Raw genomic sequence first — 20,945 nt, 5'->3', positions numbered from 1 at the left:
AGATGTCCAGTACAGACACTGCTGATGACACTGTGAGCTATCCTCTGAGTCTAGCCAGGAAACGATCTAAAAAAAGACAGTTGAGTGTTGAGCACTGCGAGCTCAATCCCATCGAGTTAATATGGGCGGATGTGAAGAATTTTGTAGCTCAGCATAGCACCACCTTCAAATTTGCAGATCTCAAAGTACTTTTTGATGAGGCTTTGAAAAGAGTCACAGCGGAGAAATGGAAGAAGTGTGTTCGGCATGTGATATCGGAAGTCGAGACAAAGATGTGGAAGCTTGATAACATAATAGAGGCACAAATCGAGTCACTGATAATTTAGATTGGTGAGGATGACACTACTGATGAAGAGACAAATTCATCCAGTTGAATAATTTTGAATAATATTCTTTTTGATTTTACATAAAATAAAAATTATCAATAAAGAAATAATTACGTCTCTTTTCATATAATGCTTGAGTGCACTGTGAAAAATTCAATGAAAATATTTTTATATTACACATATTATCTGCATTTTTCCCGTTAAACTGCAAAACTTGTGCATTTCACTTGGTATTATAAAAACGTTTTCCTAAGTATGATATAGCCTTTGCGATCAACAAGATGTTGGTTCTGAATACGACCCTGGCCAATTCTTGGGATTTTCAATATCACGTGCGTAGGGCATGTCAATGTTTACATCCACTCTATCTTGGATTTGAATTTGCTTTAGTTATATTCTATGATTTAACTTGTGAATTATTTTCAGTTAACCTTTTTAATTTTTTCAGGGATGAAATACACCACGAAACATTGCCAACCACCTTCATCTACGATACGTGTACCACACCAAATAATGGTACTTTACGCTGATGACGCAAATATACTTCTAGCCCATAAAAACTTGGAAAGTCTGGTAAACTTGGGTAATTATGCATGTAATGAATTCAGTAAATACTGTAGCGACAATGATTTTGTCTGCAATATAAAGAAAACCAAATTTATCAATTTCTCACCCAAAAACGGTACCTCAAATCCAGATCTAATGAACAACATCAATATGTGTGGTAAAACTCTGTTATACTGATAGGCAGCTAGATTTTTAGGAATACTCCTGGATCAAAAGCTAACATGGGAGGCACATATCGACAGTTTATGAGTAAAGGTTGGCAGTGCAAACTACGCAATTCGGAATCTGCAAAACACTGTCTGTACAGAAGTTATAAAACTCATGTATCATGGACTGGTACAATCAAGGCTAGAGTATGGATTGATCTTCTGCACATACTGACCCCATTTTTAAGGTTCAGAAGAGAGTTGTTCGCTGTATGGATTCCTCATTCCTCATTACAGTAGAACTGTAATGAGGAATGAATGGTGTCTTGTTGGATAACTGCTACTACAATATGGATGAAATTTTTGCTTTCAGTCCTTAGATAAATGACAAAGTTTTTTTATACATGTAATCTTTTTTTAAATTCATTCAAGATCAAACATTTGTGTTTAGCTTTTATCATTTTACTTTTTTGACTAGTCTAATAAGTTTTCTCATGTATTTGATTTTGTAATTATGTATGTGTGAAAATTTTAGTGATGAATAAAACTTATGATGCACTGTTTGGAACCTTTGGTGTAGTAATGAATATTACTGGAGTTTTTTTTCCCAACACCAAATCGTTGTTTTTAACACCTCGACACGTGTTTCGATCACCAAGTGATTGTCTTCAAAGAGGAAGATTAAAATGTTTTAATTACAAAATTCTTGGGGCTACAGATAGATAGGATGCTAAAATACTAAGAACATATGAGAACCCTCTTGCCACACGTTGTTATGCTCAAAGGATGGTTCGAAATTAACTACGATTCCAGTCTGCAGAATGTGCATACTATGCGTTGATAGATGTACATGATACCTATGGAATAGCAACTAAGATGTTTAATGCCATTTTCATGATGCAGAAAAGGACTGTTAGATTCCTGTAGATCACTACAGAAACATACAATATCAACACTGATATTCTAAAAACAGCAAGTTCAGTTTACAAAAAGAGGTCCCAATCCCGAGGGTAAAAGAGCATATATTACATGACAAGTTTATCAGAGATTCCCGAAGACAAACTTGACGCCGATAAAAAAATCTGTTATTCATAATGGTTTGAAAATACTCAATCAAGTGCTTATATCTGTCAAGCAGCTGAAAGTTATGACATGCATAGAAAAAAACTCAAATATCACTTTGATGAAAACACTAGCAAAATTCTTCAATGGATGACCATATTTTTTAAAAAATGGTTCAAATCATAATAATCTTACTCTCATGACATCAATGTTACTATACATGGAAATTTTTGCACTGATTTTCAAAAAATTTACATTGTTCGCCAGAAAAGGTACATGACATTATCTTGTGTGTTAATTTGAAATCTAGTGATTCTATATGATGTTATGTTAAACCAGATAACATGAAATTTTTTCAAGTCTCAGTGTTTTTTGGCATCAAAAAAGGTCACTTCTAAATTTATATCTAAATCATGATAACTTAAATTTTGGAAACAGAAAATGGATGGGGTCTGTTGTAGCAAAAATCTTGGTTAGGTTAAGTGCTGAAATATAGGAACTATTTGTTTTGCAAGTCTGATTGGGGTTTTTGCCTCTGGAGTATTTTGACCCTGAGAGAGCTATCATGCTCTATTCCCACCCTTGAAACCGGAAACAGCTCACATAAGAATAAAAACTTACTAATCCAGTTTGCAATTAGATTTTCACTATAAATGGTTTCACAAAAAACTATGGCATGTATGCAGCAGGAGGAGATCCTGTATTATTAAAGTTTTATATAGATTTTCATCAAGCGTCAGCCAGTTCTATTCAACAATAAAACTAACTCGAAAGCAACTTTACTTTGCCTAAACCGTTGCAATAAGAGAAATTCTTATTAAAGATTACAAATTTTTCATTTGAGTGAAGTAAATGTTATGGAGAGTTTTCTAATTTGTTAAAAAAAATGGTGTTTTTTTGTGAAAAAAAAACAGTGATAAACAGAAACTATGCATGTCCTAGTATTTGTCTAAGCTTTTATTAAAAATTAGTGTGTTCAAAATTCATATGTTAATTTTGTAATTATGAAATTTTTTAAATGTTTTTTGTAAAAGCTATTATTACAATTTAATGTAGGATATTTTTCAAGTGTTCTAGTGTCATATTATAAAAATAACTTGGCAATAAAATTCAAAGAACTTACAATAAAGTAATACTTCCACAGCTACAATTGTCTCAGAATTTTTTGTTGGATTTTCTTGACGACCGCAATTAAAAATTTGTCCTAGTACACCTGAACAACTGCTGGATTCATAAGTCAGTAAATCATTTTCTTCATTATTTTCATAACTATCTGTAGGCATATCAACTGCATTGTCAGTGTACCTGAAAGATAAAGATTATAAAGATATTTTTCAAATTCCGGAATTTTGTATGAAAATAATCAAAACAGAATATTACATGAAGCACAATGAATTCAAGAAACCAAACTAATATATACTATCATGAAAACTCTGGTACATTAAAATAATAATATTGACAAAAACGATAAGAAAAATGTTGAAAGCATGTTTGAAAATGATTTAATTATAGCTCACCATTATTGTAAACTGTGAATTTAATCCATATTCTATTTTCAGGTGATCAATACAATAATTTTATTTCAATTCAAAACAATTCAGTCAATATCAGTTCCATTTATGAAAAAATACTTTTCAACCATTTCAGAATAATATTTTTGAATATCCTGTATGTATAAGCTCTACTTAAGTTTGTTTTAGGTACTTCATATAGAAATAAGTTTAAAAGTAACTAATCTTACAGAATGAAATTGTTTACATATTTAGTAAATAAGATACATTTTCTTACGAAAGACAACTCTCAGAAGTCGAAACTTTTGCGAGCATAGGTCTTAACTTTCAACGTGTGATTCCTAGCTCTAGTGAGATGACATGCAATAAAAATCCAAAATCCTACAGTTGGATTCTAACCAATCTTCACTCAGAGGCTGATCGAATAAGTAAACAAACCAGTCACGCTGACTAGCCATCTACAGACTAATTGTGACATACAATTTCTAGGGTTGTATTCATAAATTTACTGACAGCTGCCATTGTTTACTTGCTGAATGGTTTTTGAACAGTTATTCCGAGTATTAGATGGCAATGTGTTTCTAATCACGTGCACATGATCTACACCATCAACAGGAGAAATTTTACAATGCAACGCAGTGGATTTGTCACCTTTTCTATCTATGAAACCTTACAATGTTTTCGCAAATTTGAGCCTAAACATAACATTTTTCTAGAGGATATCCTCTATACGAGTGTAATTTGACATACACTAGAGTTTTCGTGTAGAACATAAATACAAAAATAAAAGCATATAGATCAACGTACACTTACATATCACTATCATCAGAGTCTGACGACACCTGTACAGGACGGTACAATCTTACTTGTTCATCAGAATATCTGGTGAAAAATCAACAAAATGTTTTCACAAGGACAGAATGGATCAGATCATTCAAGTCTGATATCATAAGAATTAATATGCACTCACCTTAATCGCAGAACACATGCTGCTACAATTGTGTATGCCAACAAGGTTCCAATAGACATCATATTCACCAGCTGTTTGAGGTCAAATATAGCTGCCATCAAACCTAAAATATATATTAATATTGAATGTTCTATATTACATATTACCTAATAACTCAAACAAGGGAATAACTGATGATATGTTTGTATAGTGAATTCTATGAGGAGAAAAACAACTGTTTTGTACAAAACCTAAAATTCACACTAAAATCCCAATCAAATCCGTTGGAGCACTTAAAACATGTTAATATTCCTGTAAATTTTCACCAATATGATACCGATTTACATGAACTAAAAGAAATATTATTATAAGATATAAAAAGCAAAAACTCAGCCGGTCTGGAATTTCTGTAAATATTCTCAATAGTTCTCCTGATTCTGCTCTGAACGTACTTGCTGAAGCCATAAATAATAAGTCTTTTTCTTATGGGGAGTTTCCGTCATATCACAATTAGCTATTGGCGTTCCTGTATTCAAAGGAGGTGATACTGAAAATTGTGACCCATTTATCTGTTATCAACATTTTCTAATGTTATCAGAAAATTAGTAAAAACAGGATAATGACTGTTCTGAATGATCACAGCTTAGCTCAGCTTCCAAAAATCGAAAAGTAGAAATGATGTCACGTTCTTATTGTTAGAATACATTTATGATTATCTGATCAATGGGGATGCAAGAGCTGCAGAATTCTGTGATTTTACCAAGACTTTTGACATGAGATACTTTTACGTAAACTTTGACTTTAGAGGAGTGTGTCTAAATTGGATTGAGTCCTATATTATAGTCTAGTTCACATGTACTTTTTTTGTAACATTTTTCAGCCCTGTCCAAAAATTACGACCAAGGTGTCATTTGATTCGTATTTTTGCCTAGAAAGTTTAAGGAAAGGTCCGAAAACGCGCCGATAAAAATTACAAAAGTTATAAACAATTAAGTGAAAAAAAAATGGGGCTTTAGTTTTTTCTTAATATCTCGGAAAATTTTCAAAATTTTGGAAATTTGGAAAAAGATTTGAAAAGATCAATGAATTTGCGTAAAAAAAGTCACGACTCCCGAAACTGTATCTCGATTATTTATAATTTTTACAGAGCCCTGAAAATAGAGCCAAAAGCGGGTAGTCTGGCTTCCGCGCGCCTTTCGTCACTCTAACATAAAAACAAACAAAAAATTTAAACATATTAAATGTAAATATTAAGGAATGAAAAAATTCATGTAATGTTGGGATACATCAATAAACAATAATCCGCAGTCAAAAAATGTTTATCCCAATTTTAACGTTAATTATAAATTTGTTAATTAATAACTTTTTCTGAATTGAAAGTTAATATAAAAATCCCTATAATTATTAAACTAAAACCCTGGCATTTTTTTCCTTTGGTGAAGTAAACCTTAATAGGCAAGTAAATAGATTACCGTTGCCAAAATAAAAAAATTGTTATTTTCTATTTTTTATTGACAATAGAAAATTATAATTTTATAAAAAATACATAACAATTTTTTTTTAATTTTTTATTGTTTCAATGTCTCATGGCTAAAAACTAATTATTAATATTATTTTTTTAATTCTTTACAGCTATTGTTAATAAATTTATTATAAACAAATACATTGTTTATAAGCAATTCGAAATTTTTTTTGCATTATGTTAATTGAAAAAAATTATGATTTTTAGAAAAAAAATGGTTTCTTAAAAAAATTTCTTTGGTGCTAAAAATGCGTTTGTTGATTAACAATCGTTTTTTTGCAACTAAATATTAAAATTACGGAACCGTTTTTTTTAATCATAAATTCTATTGCTCTTTAAGGTTTTGAAAAAACTTTTTTTTCTTTTTTTAATTGTTTATTTGAAAAAAATTGTTGTAAACAATTTTTTTTCCAATACTTTGTTCTATACTAAAAGTAACTATGTGTTTTTTATTTATTATATTTTTGATAAAACTTTTGATATTGTGATACCTTAATACTTTTCTTTTTCATTCGCTCCTTCGCTTTTATAATTATAATAACTTTCAAACTATTGCAGTTATGATATATATGCTTCAAGTCTTTTTTGTTCATTATGAATTTATTAACAATTTAAGCCTTTTACTAAAACTGTAGTCCTATTATTCATTCAATTATTGATCGTTATTTATTAAAAAAAAATTAAGTTTAAGAAAATTAAATGAAGCAATCAGTCATTTTGTTAATTTAATTTTAATGAGTTTACTCATTAACCTTCATTAAATTTCCAATGCCCACAATTTTTTCAAAACCTTAAAGAACAATAGAATTTATGATTAAAAAAAAACAGTTCCTTAATTTTAATATTTAGTTGCAAAAAACGATTGTTAATTAACCAACGCATTTTTTAGCAACAAAGACATTTTTTAAGAAACCATATTTTTTTATAAAAATCATGATTTTTTTCAATTAACATAATGCAAAAAAAATTTTTCGAATTGCTTATAAACAATGTATTTGTTTATAATAAATTTATTAACAATAGCTGTAAAAAATTAAAAAAAAAATTAATTAGTTTTTAGCCATGAGACATTGAAACAATAAAAAATTTAAAAAAATTTGTAATGTATTTTTTATAAAGTTATAATTTTCAATTGTTAATAAAAAAATAGAAAATAACAATTTTTTTATTTTGGCAACGGTAATCTATTTTTTTGCCTATTAAGGATAACTTCACCAAAGGAAAAAAATGCCAGGGTTTTAGTTTAATAATTATAGGGATTTTTATATCAACTTTCAAATCAGAAAAAGTTATTAATTAACAAATTTATAATTAACGTTGAAATTGCGATAAATTTTTTTATGTCAGAGTGACTAAAGGCGCGCGGAAGCCAGACTACCCGCTTTTGGCTCTATTTTCAGGGCTCTGTAAAAATTATAAATAATCGAGATACAGTTTCGGAAGTCGGGACATTTTTTACGCAAAGTCATTGATCTTTTCAAATCTTTTTTCAAATTTCCAAAATTTTTAAAATTTTCCGAGATATTAAGAAAAAACTAAAGCCCCATTTTTTTTAACTTAATTGTTTATAACTTGTAATTTTTATCGGCGCGTTTTCGGACCTTTCCTTAAACTTTCTAGGCAAAAATACGAATCATATGACACTTTGTTCGTAATTTTTGGACAGTGCTGAAAAATGTCACCAAAAAGAGCTAAATCGAGTACATGTGAACCAGACTATTTATTAGTAACAGAATACAGGTTGAATATGAAAGGCAAACTATCAGAAAGTGGAGACATATTTTATGGTGTCCCTCAAGGTTATGTACTAGGCCTTATCCTTTTCCTCTTATGTATAAACAGCTGCTATTCTGGTTCAAGGAACGCTCACTATTTTCGAAGATAATATCACTCTTCTTTGGTATAACAAAAAAACCTCAAGTATGCTAGAAACTATCATCAGGATATGAAACTAAACGACCATGGTATAGAAATTAACACCTTTCAAATTCTTAGGTACATTCATAGATAATATATTGAAATTTGATCAGTACATAACATTAAACAAAAAATTAGCATCAGGATATTATTTACTTAGAGTTGTCACAAATCTAATTCAACCACAGCAGAAGTGGTCTACTATGATTTAATTGAAGCTCATTTGAGATACAATATAGCTTTTTCAGGCAGCAAACATCTTTTGCATTCAGTGTTTATTTTGCAAAAGGGAGTTGTGTGTTATCTATGCAAAGCAGGACCACGGGAATCATGTAGACAACTTTACATGAGAGAAGGAATTATAATGATCACATGTATTTTATTTCTTGAATCTGTGTGCCACATTCATAAGGGACACAATTCAGAAGAATACCGTGGCTTTTCAAACTACAATATATATCAAAGAACAAATGAACATTTACTTATTCCTGCCCCTTAATTGACAAAGCTTATATATACACACATAGTTATACGGGAAATAGTGGTCTCACTGTATAAGAGGGTGCAATAGAAAAATGAACTTGAACTTCATTTTTTATTACCTGTTAAAAGTCCTTCCAGTAAAGTCCCAATTACTGGGGTATGAAACCTAGGACTGACTCTTCCAAGGAATTTAAATACCAAACTATCATTGGCCATAGCATATATTATCCGGGCAAAGGAAACATTGCTCCAAATAAGCTGGAATAAAATAAAAAAGTAAATAGAAATATAATTATGCAAAAAAGTATATACAATTTGTCCTTCTGTTTATATTTCAGAAAAATCATATATATTTACGAAAAAAGTTGCAGAAATTTGAATGACATAAACTACAGTTTTACTTTGTGCAACTCAAATTAGTATGTCCATTACTTTAGCTAGAGCACATATTTGCCTGTGAAAAAATTAAGTTATACCATACTTCTTATAACACTGTCCTTTTCATGTTGTGCAACTCAAATTTTTTATTTCTAAAAATGGAATGCATATGAGCTATTTGTTTATGATAGAAAAATAATCCTTAAAACATGATCAGGCATTCAAAATATTTTTCAAAGTCTCAATTTTAGAAAATGGCAAAAATGATAGAAATTCAAACAATCACGTGTGCCAAAAATGTGTCCGGATTTAATGACTTCAAAAGTATCTCATAAATCAGTGGCGTTGGCTATTGCCAAGTATGGATTTTTTCCACCTGTTCATTTATCCCAATTTTACAGAAAATACTGCATCCTCATGGGCTTATTGCTTTTTCCACCAATCTTTTATGTGACATAATTTGGGTTGTCCATTAAGTAAGGATTCATATACATTCAAACTTGAAGAACGTTTCTTGGCAAAAACATTTCTGTTTTGCAATCATCATTAGCTTGGCAACACTGGTACAGATTGTCTTTTATTTGTACTGTTGTGCATGATGGTGTTATTATGTTTGATTTTTACTTGTGTTTTTGTTTTAAGTTATTAGATAATGAATAATATTCAAGTGATGTAATTTTGCTGTTTATGGGAAGAGATTTGTTAGAGAAATAATGGTTCACAAATATTATATAAAATTATATTGTAAAAGTATCAGATGCCATAGTGTCTACACCAAAAAATCTGTTCATGAAAGTGTTGTATAATGTAAACAAATTTAAAAATGCAATCAAAAAATTTGGTAAGTTTTGTATTTTGACATGGTTCCAAAATATAGTATTTCTGTAAAGTAAAAACAATAATTTTTTCAGCAATTACAGAGAATATTAGTTGAAGTATTAGCTCACTACTTTTTCTACTGAATATAATGAGGTATTAATTTCTTCATTCATTAATTGATGAGTTTTATCCAATAACAATCCAACCTTATACACTAAAACACTTCCAAACAAGTGTTATTGCAGCATATCAAAAAAGATAATAAATTTTAATGTATGTGTTTAAGTGCATCTGTATCTATACTTATTAAAGATGTTTTGTGACATCTATAATATTTCATTATTTTATTTCTGCTTCTCATTTTTGATCATTCAACTTTTATAAATCTTTGATGTTTTTATATTGACTTTTCAAAGTAACTTTATATTATTTTTTATTTATTTATTATTACCATTTATACTTTGTACTTACATTATGTATTTTCAATGAACGTTTGTATATTGGGGTAACCTAAATAAATAAAAATACTGCACACTACTAAAAATGGTATATATAACTTTAATATTTACCTTGCACATAATCCAAAAATTCCTCCTATTGAAACAATCCATTTAGCCCATTCCCAGCCAATGTGTTCAAAAGCAAATGGTATAGGAGCATTAGCATTCTGAAAAATTTATGTTTTTCATATCTAAATATAATGTATGTAAGTGAAAAACATAAATTGTGAAAATTAGACTCAGTTTCTACTTTTTACGAATAATTAAAAATAATGTTACATGCAGCTAATAGAAAAAAAAATAAACATCATCAGTTTTCACAACACCATTAAAAATCTTTTAGTCACTAAAATTTAAAATATTTACCTGAAGATAATATGGCACCATAAGAGTAACAATTGCGGATGTGCCAAAATATGACAAAAAAACTATGAATAACGATAGGATAATTGAGATGGGTATAGCCTTTTTCGGATTTTTTACTTCTTCTCCTGTAGTAGCAATGCAGTCAAATCCAACAAAACCATAAAAACAGGTCGCTGCTCCCTTTATCATCCCTTCCACACCAAAGGGAAAAAAACCTCCCTTGCCAATTATTGTTGAATTTGTGGTGCTGTTGGGTTGTATACTCCAGTTTGCGGTGTCAGCTGCAATTGTTGAAGTTTTATTGTTTTTATTTTTAAATGAACACTGATGCTTCAACAAATTTCAACTTATCACCAATCAAATGCAATAAAATAATTTTTTCAATTGAAATATATATTTGAATATCGAACAACTTATCAAAATAAATGTAGTTGAAAAAACTAAAAAACACGCTTTTAAAGAACATCGAACTAAAAAGTTAGAAATATTTTTTTTAAATAAGCTTTAAACAATAACGAACGAAAAATACTAGTATTATTGTGAAAAAAGCGACGGGCGCTTTATATACAAAAAATATGGTGGAAAGCGTCCACGCTTTTTTTCACAATAATACTAGTATTTTTCGTTCGTTATTGTTTTGAGCTTGTTTTAAAAAAAAACAATTTTTTAGTTCGATGTTCTTTAAAAACGTGTTTTTTAGTTTTTTAAACTATATTTATTTTTCATTTTTTAGTTTCGTATGCTATAAAAGCGTGCTTATTAGTCTTTTTGAACTATATTTATTTTATCTAAATTTTGGGATCAATCAGCCGTATATTCTTTAGAAAAATGACCATTGATATTTTCCGATTCCGGAGAGGGAGCCTGAAAATCAGCTACCAAGCCCAAGGCAGAAGGCGCCCAAAGAAGGGTTACAAATAGAGCAGTAAGCGCGCGTATTAATTAAAAAAAACATTTTTCAAATGAATAAATACATGTAAAGTGAGTTTGAATTATATCAAGGTGGTTACGTACAGCGCCATCTGCCCATGAATAGATCAAGAAATAATGTCGATATATCAAGGAGATTATGTACAGCATCACCTGCCCGCGAATAGATCAAGCAATAATGTTGATAATTATGTCAAATACAGATCCCGAGCTTGAGAGTTACAAGCAAGCAAACAAACAAACAAGCATACATACAAACAGGTGAAGCTAATAAAAGCGTGTTAATAAAAAACAACAACTAACCCAGCTGTCTCCATTAGAGACAGGAGACACAATGCATGAATATCAAGAATAAACCAGGCTCCCAAGGCGGGCTGTTGTAAAGTCATACTTTGACATCGAGTGCTGAACAAAATTAGTTATCTTGTATTTTATTGGAACTAGTTGAAATAAGTGTCCTAAAATGAAACATTCGTGATCCAACATTAGATAAAACTATTTGAGCGTGTCATAGGTCTCATCAGTGTTTCGTGCTCTAATTTCAACTAGTTGCTCAATGGAGAAAGCTGTAGTTAAAGACAGAAGATGAATATTATTTGGTGGTCAGTGTCTGAGCTTGACTTTGCAATAATAGATCGCTTCAGAGAAGCTTGTTAATCTTTGATATTCATGGATTGAGTCTTCTGTTGATTCAGTATATGGCGTCTTCGTTGAAGATGTTATCGCCATCAATTAGTCAGGCTTGTCTTTTAAAGACAGTTGAGTCCAGCAATTCATTCGTGGTTCATCCTAACACCAATGATAACACTTATTGTTGGATCATAAATGTTTTGTTTTCGGACTCTGTTCTCAACTAGTTATAACTAAGTTTAAAAAAATTATTACATCAGTTCAGATTAATATAATCATTAACAAATTTGTTAAATGACAGAACATTTGATTAATTGAAGAGGAAAAATTCTTGCAGCTTAGCAAACATTTGAGTAGTTAAAGTAACTTCAAATCCAGTTGAAATTATTTTAAAAATTATTACATTTTTCAAAAGGGTCTGACTGATATATGATGGAATTGGCCGATACTCAATGAGAATCCATAACTGACAAATTCAAAAAACACTTCATTGTGAGATTGTCACTAAACAGTTTTAAAAAAACGCAACACGTGTTTTGCCATACAATGGCTTCTTCGGGCGTGTCTTTACTAACTATAATCTACATATTCAATGCTTAATATATCTAATTTTATAATTTGAAGTACCTACATTTCAAGTACCTGAGTTTGTAATTAATTAAATTACCTGAGCTTATGTCCCAGTTTCCACATTTGAAAAAATAAAACAGGGATTTTGAAGAGAATTTCAACGATGTTCTTCTTAAAAAAGAAATTGTATTATGTGTTTTGTTCCTAAGGTAACGTGTAAGCGACAACGTGACGTCATTGCGGCACGTTAACTGAGTTTGTTTAGCCTTTTTGTTGTTATTATGAGTAAATATACATTGTCACACATAAAGTCCGCATCAAATGGGATTTTTTTTGTTCATCTCTTCAAGCAACTTTTGATATCTCCGGTAGGTTGTGCTTTAAAAATGATGCCAAATGACATGCATATGACCGATCAACTGATTTTTCTTCCCTGTCCAATTTGACATTTTTTCCAAAAAATGTTCAGAAAAGCAGTTATTGCTCGAAATTTCGAAAATCGGTAAAGAGAAAAGATGATTGTTTTTTCATTTTTCACCCATTTACCAATTTTTAGCTCTCTAGTTTTTTTACAGAAAATTTGACATTTGCCGATTTCTCAAATTTAGCCAAACCTCAACAAAGTTAGTGCTTTATGCCTAACTTATCTTTCCAACGCATTTTTATTACCAATTGCAATTCTAAATACAACTTATTTCGCAAAAATTTAAAACACCAGAAAAAATTATGCCAAAAATGATGCAAAGTTGATACAGTTTTTAAAAACAGATAAATATTTCACTTTATTTCTACTTTTTGCAAAATAGCTTGATACATAAGCATAATTAAAAAACAATATCAATGAAAAGTCAATAATTTATTCTTTACTGCACTTTTCAAACAGTTAAACTTTGATTTAATAATTACGAAAAATTACAACGAAATTAAACTAAGGGTACTGTGGAAACAATTTAACTGAACTGAATAAGCAAAATATTTTATTGTCATATGACATTTGTTGAATAACTCAAAATAGTGTTTATCAGTTTTAGATTTAAAATAGTTTATTCGTTGTCTAGTGTGTTGTTAAAAATGCTGAATCTTCAAGAGAAAATTGAAATTGTTTTAATATGCGGCGAGAATAACGGTCACCGACAATTAGCTGATATTTTCAATGCCAGACATCCTGCAAGAAATATTCATCAGTCAACAGTTAGTAGGATAATAGCTAAGTTTAAATCTACTGGCTCGGTTGGGAGTGCTTTTAGAAAAGCACATCAGCCTTCTAGACATACTGAAGAAGTGGAATTTGAAATATGTTTGGATGTCATAGAACATAAAAAAACAAGTATTCAAGATATTGCAGATGTTAACCGAGAGAGTGTACGACGTATTTTACACAAAAATAAATTTACGCCTTATAAACCTAAATTTATCAATACATTAAAAGAAAGGGACTTCGATATGCGCTTGTATTTTTCTTTTTGGTTTCAAGGGGGAAAAGAAGAAAATTATCAATTTCCTTATCAAATTTTATGGACAGATGAAGCGACCTTCTCTTCAAATGGCGTTGTGAGCTCGCAAAACTGCAGGTGGTGGGCAACGATCAAATTATAGAACCATACTTTTTTAGACATAATTTAAATTCTGCGGACTACCCACACTTTGTGAATACCGAACTATCTGAAGTTTTGGATAATATGCCCCTTCAAGTAAGAAATGTTGTGTGGTATCAGTGTGTTGGTGCACCTATTCATACTACAAGGGTGGTTAAAGAGCGTCTTTTGGAAATATTTAGGGGCAAAGTAATCAATCGCAATATGGAACATTTTTGGCCGCCTAGATCTCCTGATATAACCCACTAGATTGCTTCTTGTGGGGTTACTTAAAACAAAAGGTGTATAAGCAAAGACATTTTCGAGATATAAACCATTTAGAGTATAAAGAATGCAGTTAAAGATGTTTTGAAAAAGGCAATTGATTGCATTGAACGTGGTGGAAGGCACACCGAAATGTGACTTTTTATTTTGTATTTCTATTGGTATTTACATGGTTTAGGCATATGTTTCGATTTGATTTAGTGTTCTTAATTTAAATTATAACTTTATTTTAACAGATGTTTGTTAGAATTTTTTACGGTTTAGTTTTCTAGGCAACAAAGTCTAAATTGATTTCTGAAGTAATTTTGTTCATTCATACCTCATAAAAGATATTTAGTAAATGTGAAATTACTTTCGCATAATTCCTTCTCCTAGTTTAATTGCATTGTAATTTTTCGTAATTAGTAAATCAAAGTTTGACTGTTTGAAAAGTGCAATAAAGAATAAATTAATGACTTTTAATTGATATTGTTTTTTAATTAGCTTATGTATCAAGCTATTTCGCAAAAAGTAGAAATAAAGTGAAATATTTATCTGTTTTTAAAAACTGTATCAACTTTGCATCATTTTTGGCATAATTTTTTCTGGTGTTTTAAATTTTTGCGAAATAAGTTGTATTTAGGATTGCAATTGGTAATAAAAATGCATTGGAAAGATAAGTTAGGCATAAAGCACTAACTTTCTTGAGGTTTGGCTAAATTTGAGAAATTGGCAAATGTCAAATTTTCGAAAAACTGTAAAAAAACTAAATTTGTACTAGAGAGCTAAGAATTGGTATATGGGTAAAAAATGGAAAAACAATTATCTTTTCTCTTTACCGATTTTCGAAATTTCGAGCAATAACTGCTTTTCTGAACATTTTTTGGAAAAAATGTCAAATTTGACAGGGAACAAAAATCACTTGATCGGTCATATGCATGTCATTTGGCATCATTTTTAAAGCACAACCGAATGGAGATATCAAAAGTTGCTTGAAGAGATGAACAAAAAAAAATCCCATTTGATGCGGACTTTATGTGTGACACAGTATATTAGATGTTAAGGGACAGTCCTTTCTTTTGTGTGAATTGATTATTTAGTAATTTGTACCGATACGCGTAATATTAATTATTATTGTAATATAATTGTTAATCATCTTTATATCGTTTCGATTTGTCTGTTCATACTCAGTCATCCTGGGCAGTCTACTAGTTAAGACTGGCTCATTGATAACTAGTGGCGCCCATTCAAATTAACTCAGGAAAATCTAATAAAATTGATCTCGTGGACCCACCCCGACCGACACTTGAGCTTGGGTACGAGTTCACGCACCTCAGCTATTGGACAGATGAACAAGGGTACATAGATAGATAGATAGATATATTTTCACCACATTACATATATAAATACATTTATGGCATGTCAATATATTAATAGATACAATATAAAGTACACAATGAATAAAATTATACAATAAAACATATGATATTTTGAAAGTGTTACAAACATAATCAAGTGAGGCATAAATAAATAGTGTAAATAGAATGGACTATTTCAGAGAAGTGATGTGTTGAGTGCATGACTCAGTTGCTTTGTTGTGATGAGAAACTCGTCTGTGGAATAAAAGCAGTGTTCAAGAATATATTTTTTTGTGCTTTTTTTGAACTGATCAAAAGATACTGATTTGATTCTCTCCGGCAAGCAGTTATATAGACTGATATTCAGAGAATTATGTTGAGATTTGGTTAATCTATACCTTGGAGTTTTTAATAACTTAGCATACCTAGTATTATGGTCATGTATATCTGACTGGGTTTGTAACTGGTTGATATTTCTGTGTATTTCTAATAAGGCATTGTAGATATATAATGAAGGTAAAGGCATGATGCCAAACTTTATAGAGTGTGGGTGACAATGTTCTCTATATCCAACTCCAGCTAAAATTCTTACTGCTTTTTTTTTGTCGAAAGATGATTATTGCACGAGTGGCATTTCCCCATAAAATTATTCCATAGTCTATCTACGAATGAAACAGAGAGAAATATGTCATTCTCAGAGTATCAGGTTGAATTGCTTTTTTTAACTGCCTCAAGAGAAATAGAGTACTTGCTAATTTATTACAGAGCTGTTCTATGTGATTCGACCATGTGAGTTTGTCATCAATAACAATTCCGAGTAGCTTGACAGTATTTTCCATTTGTAAGTTCATATTAGAGGAGAAGGTTATTTTTTGGGATTTGCTTGCGTTCAACTTGAGTTTGTTTGCAGTAAACCAATTTTCAGCACGTTTTTCAATGTTATAAGAAGAAGAAGTGAGTTCCATAAGGTTTTTACCGGTACTCATCAAAGTAGTGTCGTCGGCGAATAGAACACTTTTATTGGGTAATAGGAAGTTGCAAAGGTCATTTATATAAATTACAAATAAGAATGGCCCAAGCACTGACCCCTGTGGGACACCATGTTTTGGTTTCTTTGGTTAACAGTAACACATTGTTTTCTATTTTCTAAATATGAACTGAATAACTTTAATGCCACCCCTCTAATACCGTAATATTTGAGTTTCAAAATGAGTATCTCATGAGAGACACAGTCAAAGGCCTTCGACAAGTCACAGAGTGTAATATCCGTGAGTACACCTTGTTCCAGACCCTCAACTATGCTTTCCAATATATTAAGAATTGCAAGAGTTGTAGAGCGATTTTGTCGAAACCCATACTGTGCATTATTCAAAAATTGGTTTTTTTCAAAATATTTCACTAGTCTATTTTTCAGAATTATTTCGATGATTTTAGCAAATATGGAAATAATGGATATTGGTCTATAATTGTCAATTTCTGTAATATCTCCCTTTTTATGAATAGAAATAACTCTGGTAAATTTGAAACTATCTGGAAAAATGCCTTCACTGAAGATCAAATTGATCATTGATGTTAATGGCGCAAGAATTAGATCTGATGTTTGTCTTATGATATGGCAATTTAAATCATGTGTATCTACTGATTTCGAATTTTTTAATGCGTTAATTGCATAAAGAACCTCATAGCTTGTGACTCCCGTTAGGAAAAAAGAATTGCATGGCACAGAAAAATGTTTGTATTGGATCAAGTCGTCTGGTATATTGGGTAACTGGTTTATTATATTTTCAGCAACACTTATGAAGTGAGTGTTGAAAGAGGTTTCACATATTGGAGTTTCAGGGTTACTTTTAATTTTCCTATTTAACTCATAGTTTATAATTTGCCAACTAGCTTTTGATTTGTTTTCTGATGTACTGATATAATGTCCATATGAATTTCTTTTTGCTTCTTTCAATTCCTTCCTGTAGCTTTTCTTAAGTGAATTGTATGCCACCTTATCGGTAGGATTTTTCTTTGTATCATAGATACATTTTACTATTGAAAGTGTGTCCCTCTTCTCCTTCAAAGAATTATTGTACCATATAACTGGCGGTTTTTCTCTAATTTTATATTTCTTAAATGGAAAGTGTACTCCCACATAATCAGCATAAGTATCAACCAGGAAATTTGCTAGAAAGTTGATACCTAAATTTGTATTTTCAAAAATACCCCAATCAATACTCTTGAGGGATTCTCTGAATTTTTCCATTGAGGAGTAAGATAAAGATCTTTTCATAATTATGTCGGGTTTACATTCAGTGATTTTGTTTAAGATTATATATTGTCCAATATGGTCAGACAGACATGGATCCAATACACCTGAAGTCATGTTCTGTTTCTCTATATTTGTCAATACATTATCAATGCAGCTGGATGAATATGCTGTTATCCTGGTGAATTCAGATATGATTATAGTGAGGCCAAACGAATTTAGTAAGCATTTCAATTCAGATAAGACATTCGAATTCGACTTGAAATTAATGTTAAAATCACCCAGTATTATGATTTTATTTTTACCTCTTACGTATTTATTTAATAAATTTTCCATAATAGTATTTGAGTAGTGCGTAACAAGAATAATGAATGACTCAAGTAAAACATACATAATTTTATATGTGCACTTAACTTGACTTACCTTTGATTGATCCAGCTATTATAACAAACAGAACAACAAAAATATTTACAGTAGTGAATATATTATTCACCAAGCTGCTTTCTTTCAAACCAAATGCCAAGGCAACTGAAAAACAAAAACTATAATATATTAAAAAAAAGAAGAATAATTCTTACTCGATAGCAATACTGATATTCCAAAGGAGAAGAAATCAAAATATTTTGATAAATATGGAATGTTGATTGGAGCAATGTCCGTAAAAGTGTTTTCTAATGTGTTGTTCAACAGCATATCCACATATTCCGTCATTCCTCTAGCTACACTGGCAGACCCTGAAAAAAGTTGTCGAAGTGTAGTTACTGGCGAGGACATCAATGAAAGACTCGGTGATCTGTTTAAAATCTGTTTTTCTGTTAACCAGCTGTCGTCCCCCTACGAAGCCAAGGACTAATGAGGTCTCACCTTTTAACGTGAGATTTCTAACACGGTTGGGCGATAGGAAGTGATATTACTTTTATATTACAAAACATAATATAATACAGTGAAATATACGGAACATACGAACTGTTCAACTGATTTGAATTGTTCATTAAATCATTAGCAAATTGAAATGAGAAGTACAAGAGTTGTCAACTGTAGAAAATATTTAATAGAAACCTAGCATGCTTTGCCTTTTCGGCTTCAGCTACAATATTAGAAGTATAAATATTATGAATGGACTGACCTGTTACTTAATGAAAATTAATAACACTATCCGTGATAATAACTGAACAATTTTCACAAACATTTTTTATTTCCAGAGACGTTTCGCTAACACCGTAACTTCCTCGGTAGAAACGGTATTTTAACAAACGCTTTTTTTTCTAGACGCGTTTCGCTAACACCGTAGCTTACTTTCTACCATGTTTCGCTAACACCGTAGCGAAACGTGTCTAGTAATAAAAAATGTTTGTGAAAATTGTTTAATTAAGCCACCCCTGCACTCCCCTGCGAATTTTTCTGTTCCCAAGATTGAAGAGACCCATGAGACGAAATGTCAGGAATAAACATCTGCAGGCCACGGCCAAAAAAAAAACAGAAAATTGCTTTCATTCAGTTAGTGTTTGTGTTGTCTTGACAGTGTAGAAGTGAAATTAGGTTGAGTTCAATTGTACAGTGAGGTGAATTATTGCCGAACCTACAGGAAAAACGTAACAATATACATATTATATACTGGGATGGGAATTAAAATGCAACAAACAACTCTGTAGGCTGTGTAAATCAACATAAAATGGCTACAGTTTAGATCGACTTTTGATCTAGATAGTTCATAACCAAGGATATGCCTTTAAATTCAATGGATTATTTAAAATAATTATATATATATATATATATATATATATATATATATATATATATATATATATATGTATATATATATATATATATATATATATATATATATATATATTCATTAATTATTAATGTTCAATGAATATGTCCAATGTTCCTCTAATCTGTCTGATATTCTCCTATTTGTCTAGCAGACGTATTCCCCGCCGCAATATCCTCATGAGATTCTATATATGCCTTTGTTTTCTTGGTTGACTTTGTCTTTCAGGTTGCTCAAGATATGTTTTTTAAGAATCAGAACGTTTCTCGTACACCGCCAACCATGCACACCGCCGACCAATCAGGACTTTTCACGCCACAACTACAGCAATGTATGAACAGACAATCATCGACAAGAATGATTTAAGTTTCAAGTTCAGCTACCAAGCAGAGCAATACATGAATATGGCAAGTAGGATCTTGCCGAAACGTCGTGATAAAGTCATATGTTCGTCTTTTGACGAAGCACTCATATATGTTATATTAGAAAACATATATTACACAAACCGCAGACACGTGTTTCTGGTTCATTAGCCGCAATCTATACAGTGTAGCCAGGTGCAAGGTAAAGCAGCACTTGGTTGCAAAAACGACACAAATGCATTATCATAAGCCAGCCACATTTTGTGGTTTCATACCACATTATGCGATTTGCATAATTTCCGCTTCATCTACATCGTATACTGGACCCGGATTTCACGCAGATAGCGTGCCTCGTGGTGATTTCAGTGATATTTCTATTCAAGGTGACCTGACAGAAACCACAAAGTTCGGATGGCTTCTTTTAATGACTCCGTGCATTTGTGTTGTCTCTGCTTGCACTTGTTTATACCTAACAGCTAATGAGCCACAAACGTGTCTAAGGTTTGCCTAATTTCCGAATGCTTCGTCCATGAATTTTCCTGATATATATATATATATATATATATATATATATATATATATATATATATATATATATATATATATATATATATCTGTATCTGTATCTGTAGAGTAGGGAGGGTGAGTGTAAGCCCACGCACTTAGGCCACATGTGACCCATTGTA

General features: G+C 30.9%; 1 protein-coding gene across 1 annotated transcript in view; it reads right to left on the bottom strand.

Annotated features, from left to right (window-relative positions):
* LOC111509106 (cationic amino acid transporter slimfast) overlaps positions 1–20,945 on the bottom strand; it is a 47,187-nt gene that overhangs the window by 4,276 nt on the left and 21,966 nt on the right. The window contains 9 exon segments of the mRNA XM_074170448.1: positions 3,225–3,406; positions 4,426–4,494; positions 4,583–4,685; positions 8,603–8,713; positions 8,716–8,741; positions 10,250–10,347; positions 10,547–10,827; positions 18,547–18,651; positions 18,702–18,857. Of these exon segments, the coding sequence (XP_074026549.1) occupies positions 3,225–3,406; positions 4,426–4,494; positions 4,583–4,685; positions 8,603–8,713; positions 8,716–8,741; positions 10,250–10,347; positions 10,547–10,827; positions 18,547–18,651; positions 18,702–18,857 (1,131 nt within the window).

Source organism: Leptinotarsa decemlineata, unplaced genomic scaffold (genome assembly GCF_025532065.1).
Source record: "Leptinotarsa decemlineata unplaced genomic scaffold, Ldec_3_MD MMD2_P_RNA_scaffold_9, whole genome shotgun sequence".
In the NCBI taxonomy this organism is placed as follows: Eukaryota; Metazoa; Arthropoda; class Insecta; order Coleoptera; family Chrysomelidae; genus Leptinotarsa; species Leptinotarsa decemlineata.
This window is presented reverse-complemented; position numbering and strand designations above follow the sequence as displayed.